At 42.8% G+C, this 5,524-nt stretch overlaps 1 protein-coding gene across 5 annotated transcripts in view; it reads left to right on the forward strand.

Annotated features, from left to right (window-relative positions):
- Positions 1-2,589: 2,589 nt before the first annotated feature.
- Positions 2,590-5,524, forward strand: part of LOC123745526 (slit guidance ligand) — a 918,311-nt gene continuing 915,376 nt past the window's right edge. For all 5 annotated transcript variants that reach the window (XM_069321856.1, XM_045726133.2, XM_069321858.1 and 2 more), the window contains exon 1: positions 2,590-3,317. In XM_069321856.1, the coding sequence (XP_069177957.1) occupies positions 3,085-3,317 (233 nt within the window). In that variant the 5' untranslated portion in view covers positions 2,590-3,084. The remainder of the gene's footprint in view (positions 3,318-5,524) is intronic.

Below are 5,524 nucleotides of genomic sequence, written 5' to 3' on the forward strand. Positions count from 1 at the left end.
TTATCTTATTATTGTTGCTTGTCATTTGGTAATTATCTTATTATTGTTGTTTGTCATTTGGTAATTATCTTATTATTGTTGTTTGTCATTTGGTAATTATCTTATTATTGTTGTTTGTCATTTGGTAATTATCTTATTATTGTTGTTTGTCATTTGGTAATTATCTTTTCATTGTCACAGTGTCATTATTTTGTACCAACTGGTAATGTAATGTTAAATAACTTCACTTGTATCATTAATAATATTGTCATTTGCCTATTGCTGAATTACCAACCACCGGGCTCCAGCTATTGGACCCGAGCTAATAACCGCAGGGTTGCAGCATCTTGAGTTGAGGCAGTAGCCACCGGATTCCCGTTCCTGGCCCCGGGCCAATATCCACCGGGTAATCAGTCATGTCAACATAAGTGTACTAACTAGTTTTGCGAACTGCAATTAGTTTTTTATATATCAACTGTTATTCATTTTATGTTGTGTAACATTCTCTTGATTTTGTCGAGTCTAAGCAAATTCTTTTATCGTAATACAATGGAATTGTCCATTAAACTAGGGCACGCAATCACCCATTGCAAAAGCTTCTTAATGTATTATGTAGTTTGACATTATGCGCATACTTTTATAAAGATGTATATATGAACTAGGGTTCTCTGCGGTGCCCGAGTCTGTGTCTCTCTGCGCCCTCTTTATCCCTTCCTTCCTTCCTCTTCCTCCATTTTACCTTCCTCTCCCCTCCTCTTCCTCTTCTCTTCTTCCCCCCCCCCCCCCGCACCCTCTCTCATTCCTCTCTCGCCCCGTCCCCCTCTTCTTCCTCTCTTCCCTCCTCCGTCCGCCCCTCTCCCTCCTCTTTCCCCATTTCACCTTGTCCCCTTTCTCCCCTTATCTATCCTCATATCCCTTCATCTTAAACCTTCACTGCATGTACTATATTTATCACCATAACCATTAACACTACTCACTATCTTCATCATTGTATTCCAATTGAATTCATCACACTATGAAAAACACATCCGCGATTTCATTTCAGATCATATGGAAATTGTCCTGGAGGTGGTTAGGTTAAAGGCCTATATTTTAAAGTGGGGCACTGGAACCGACCCCGACCTGCCTGTGTCCGTCCCGTACCTCATGCCATCCCTCCTGCAAAGTTGAATGAGGCTAGCCGCAAGTTTCTTGCTTCCAACCTTGGACAGACAGACAGCCAGCCATTCTCTCTTATAGATATAGATAGCCAATTCTATATACAATACACAATGGCCTGAGCAAATCCGACCCAACCTGCGTTGCACGACAGTTGATAACATCCAATTCATTGTAACTCCATACCTATTTATCTATGTTCGTTGTCCGCCTCTTTGGTATTTGCAATTAAGTTAAGCTTAAGTGATCCAGATATGACTATCTGGACAGCTCCTGCTTGTGGAATTTAATATAGAAAATCAATACCATGGCATGTATCAACTTTAATAACATGTAATATACATATATTAAATTATAGTTTTCAGATTTATGTTCAGGCAAACAATTATTTTTGGTTTGCGATGTATTAGAAATTACAAAGTTTAGCGGAAACTAACAATATTATATACTCTGTTCAAGAGTGAGGTCCATCTGAATGTTCCTAAGAATGCATATTTTTATGATAAAAGAAATGATTAACAAACTGCAGAACCTTTGTTACAAAAAGAAAATTAACAATTAACTGGGTATCTAACCATTTAGGAATCTGAGAATAAATGACACATTAACCAGAGAGGGAACACATAAAGAGGCTGTAGATGTCAACAGCCCAGCCAGCACCAGTCATTTACAAAGAACTATAAAAAGAAGATGGAAACATTCCTGCGGGAACTCAGCCCCTCTATAATACATCCTCATCAGCTGCCTGGTATAGAGATGTCAGCGGGTACAGGCCACCCAACGTCAGTACACACGCCACTAGGGGTGACGATCGCCAAATTGTATGGTAGAGATGTTATCGCCTACAGGCCAACCATCTTCGTTCAGAACAGGCACCACCAGGAATGATGAACGGATAACAAACTTCGGCTAGGCTACCCATAATCTTGGGATATTGGGATTAACATGACAAGCACAAAGAAATAGTGGAATAACTTTAATGTTATAGACGACACATTGGTCATTCTACCAGTCACTACTAGCTCAACTGTATTAAGTTCGACTTACTTTGGAACCACCTACAACACGAGACTATCACTGATAAATACAAACAGCTAACACACATATTTCTCACAAAATAGATAAATAAATAAATCAATAAACAGTAAATATATTTGTACACAAAATGTTGCTACACTTTTTCAGTTCAGCGCCAGAAATCTTTATGCCAAAGCTGCTAGGTAGAAGAAACTGTTTATCTTTGGAAATTGGGTTATCCACTTGACAGGCTGCCGGAAAATGTTGATAAAATTTTTAGCACAAATATGTCACCATCCTTTATCTGGATGTCAGAGCCTCCCGTGCGCAATGCGGCCGTGACCAATAAAATAATCTGGGCAGAGGAAGGAAGGAGAAAGGAGGAGGAGCAACCGGGCGAAGTACTTGTCTCAGCCGCGAGCATTCGTCAGTTGTGTCCCAAACGGCGAGCTGAGTAGACGTACGACGCTCCGCCCTCCTGGACCCGAGCCCATCACGCCGCTCCCGCAGTTGAAGTGTGTAGCTCTCGCGGTGCTGGTGGCCCGCAGGTGTTGCTTCCTACACGTGTGTCAGTGCTGCTAGTGTATGTAACACACTCAAGAGGAAAAAACCACTGCTAGAATATTATTATATTTGCCGAAACGTGGGATGTATTACGACTTGGTGGCCTGATGGTCTAACCCATAATTGTTATGATTCTTCATCGCTAGGTTGGCGTTGAATCATCATCGACAGAGAAAAAGTGGTTGTGTGCGATTTAAAGTGTTTTAATTAGGTTTTGAAGTGTTTACATAACCATAAGTCCGCGTGAGTGTCGTGTTACTTCCTGTAGTCGCAAAGTGTGTATGAAGAATATCTTGTACAATTCGGTTGCCGGACTGTAGTCGTGTCCGGTATGGTGGTGTGTCCGTGGTAATCACCGTAGTGACCATGGGCTACATGGCTGTCAGGGCCATCATGGGCGTGTGGGCGTGGCTGGCGCTCATGGGCGTCCTCCCGCAGACCCTCTCTCAGGTAGAGAGCACAGGCGTGGTTATGGGCGGCGGCGTGGGCGTAGGGTCCGTGTGCCCCGCCCGCTGTGCTTGTTTCGGGACAACTGTGGATTGTGCCAAGCGTGGTCTGACCCGCCTGCCCCGTGGGGTCTCCCCCGACACACAACGACTGTAAGTACCCCCTCACTAGTTTCTTGAGTACACGTGTGTGTGTGTGTGTGTGTGTGTGTGTGTGTGTGTGTGTGTGTGTGTGTGTGTGTGTGTGTGTGTGTGTGTGTGTGTGTGTGTGTGTAAGGTACCAGCACGAGTGATGTTTTGCACTGTTGGAGTTACATAACTCAGGTCAACTCAAATCAACCAAGTATCAACCATGTCAATCTTGTTACAGGAACTTGAGGGTTTTCCTTATTCATGAGAAAGTCTAATATATTCCTGTCTTTATGCTCGTATGCATGTTATAACCTGTTCTGATCACTGCGATGTATTAGGTTACCAAGAAGAATCAAGACAGACTTGTCAAGTATATGGCATGTTGCCGCATACAATGGTCAATCGCTATCACCATCACCATTAGTAATTAATTCAATTAGCATAGAGGTGGTATGGCTACGGTAGTGCAAGGCTTGAAAGTTGTGCACCTCCTCTACGAATGCATTAGCTTGTATGAATGAACTATATATAACGAGTAATTTCAGCTCGACGGAACAATGAAGTATGCATAAGAATTATGGTAGATATTATCATTATGTTACCAGTAAAACACACAATAACAACAGCAAATCTGCTTCTTGACACAGGTAGGTTTTGCCAGTAGTGTAAATAGCCCAGGAGCCGCTCAGTCATTGTGCTTCGAGTCTTGACTTTCACAAAACGGAGACGTTGAAAGCAGGCTCGGGTCTCCCGCAACAAGGTTTCTACAGTACATATTGATTATGTTGATATATTTCGTCGAGAGGCGTCGGTGACTATTCTTAGAGCGTCAAATACGGTGGAACGCCAGGTGGGGTTACTCTCGAGACATCATGCGTGGCTAAGTTCATCTTGAGGCAAAGTTCAAAGTCTTAAGCCATATTGATGTTCTCTCCATACAGCATTCTCTCTCTCAAACCATGTACACTGATGGTTCCCTACACCGCCCCACGGGTACAGCTGGAAGTGCAGTTGTCCTGATAATGGGTGATGGCTTGTATTTTGAGTGGGGAGTCCGTATAAACAACTGGGCCCTTCAGACCAAACTTTGTCTTACTTCTTGCACTGTACAAGTCTTCAAACTTGATACATTAATTGTAAGTGACTGTCATCCTTAATTGCACTCAACTCTTTAAGACATAACCGTAACATGCTCGTGTCTAAAGCTAGACACAAATACAACTAAATAATTAATGATGGTAACAGAGTCCATTTCATATGGATTTCATCTCATGGTGGCCACCGAATGCATGATAGAGCTGATGAGTTAGCCAAAGAATCTGCCTTTAAAGGAGAAATTGAGTATAACCTTGGATTGCCAATAAGCAGTCTGAGAGTAATAGTACTCCAAGAACTTCAACAAAATCTTGTCGATCTGAGGCAAAGTGAAATCGACACCAGTAATTCTATCTATCATTATCATACAAGAAGAGCCACACATCTATGGATTATCCTATAAAGTCAACAGACTCCTAGATGTTACTACTGCTCGGCTATAAGTATCTCTGGGAATTCTCATTGTCTGGTGATGTAGACTTGGCCAAATGTAAACTGTGTCAACAAAATTATTCGCACACCCTCCGTCACTATGTGATGGAGTGCGAAAATATACGCGAATTCAGAGACAATTCTATAACAAATGTCCGAGATGTGTAAATATTTCATTCAAAATTATCTGCTACCAGAAATCTTAGCCAAATATCCCCAGTTTGCTAACTATAGGTAGTAACTAAGTGATTGTAACCTATCCATCGCTGCCCACTGGATGGTGGACGGTGTGCAGGATAAACCTATCAATTGTGACACTAGCTCTCCACTCCCAGTCCCCCCAACCACTTGGGCTGGACGGTCGAGCGACGGTCTCGCTTCATGCAGGTCGGCGTTCAATCCCCGACCGTCCAAGTGGTTGGACACCATTCCTTTTCCCCGTCCCATCCCAAATCCTTATCCTGACCCCTTCCAAGCGCTATATAGTCGCAATGGCTTGGCACTTTCCCCTGATAATTCTCTCCCTTACCTCCACATGTCACTTGCTTAATTTAGAAACTGGACTTGTGATCGGTCTCGAGCCCATTGTTGATGTGACGATGTGCATTGAATTTTGTAACTAGCTCATCAAGACTAACTTGCTTAGCTAAATGAATTGTAGAGTTCAGTCCCTGAGCCCATTATGTGCCTCTGTAACCCTT

Source organism: Procambarus clarkii, chromosome 10, assembly GCF_040958095.1.
Source record: "Procambarus clarkii isolate CNS0578487 chromosome 10, FALCON_Pclarkii_2.0, whole genome shotgun sequence".
NCBI lineage: Eukaryota > Metazoa > Arthropoda > Malacostraca > Decapoda > Cambaridae > Procambarus > Procambarus clarkii.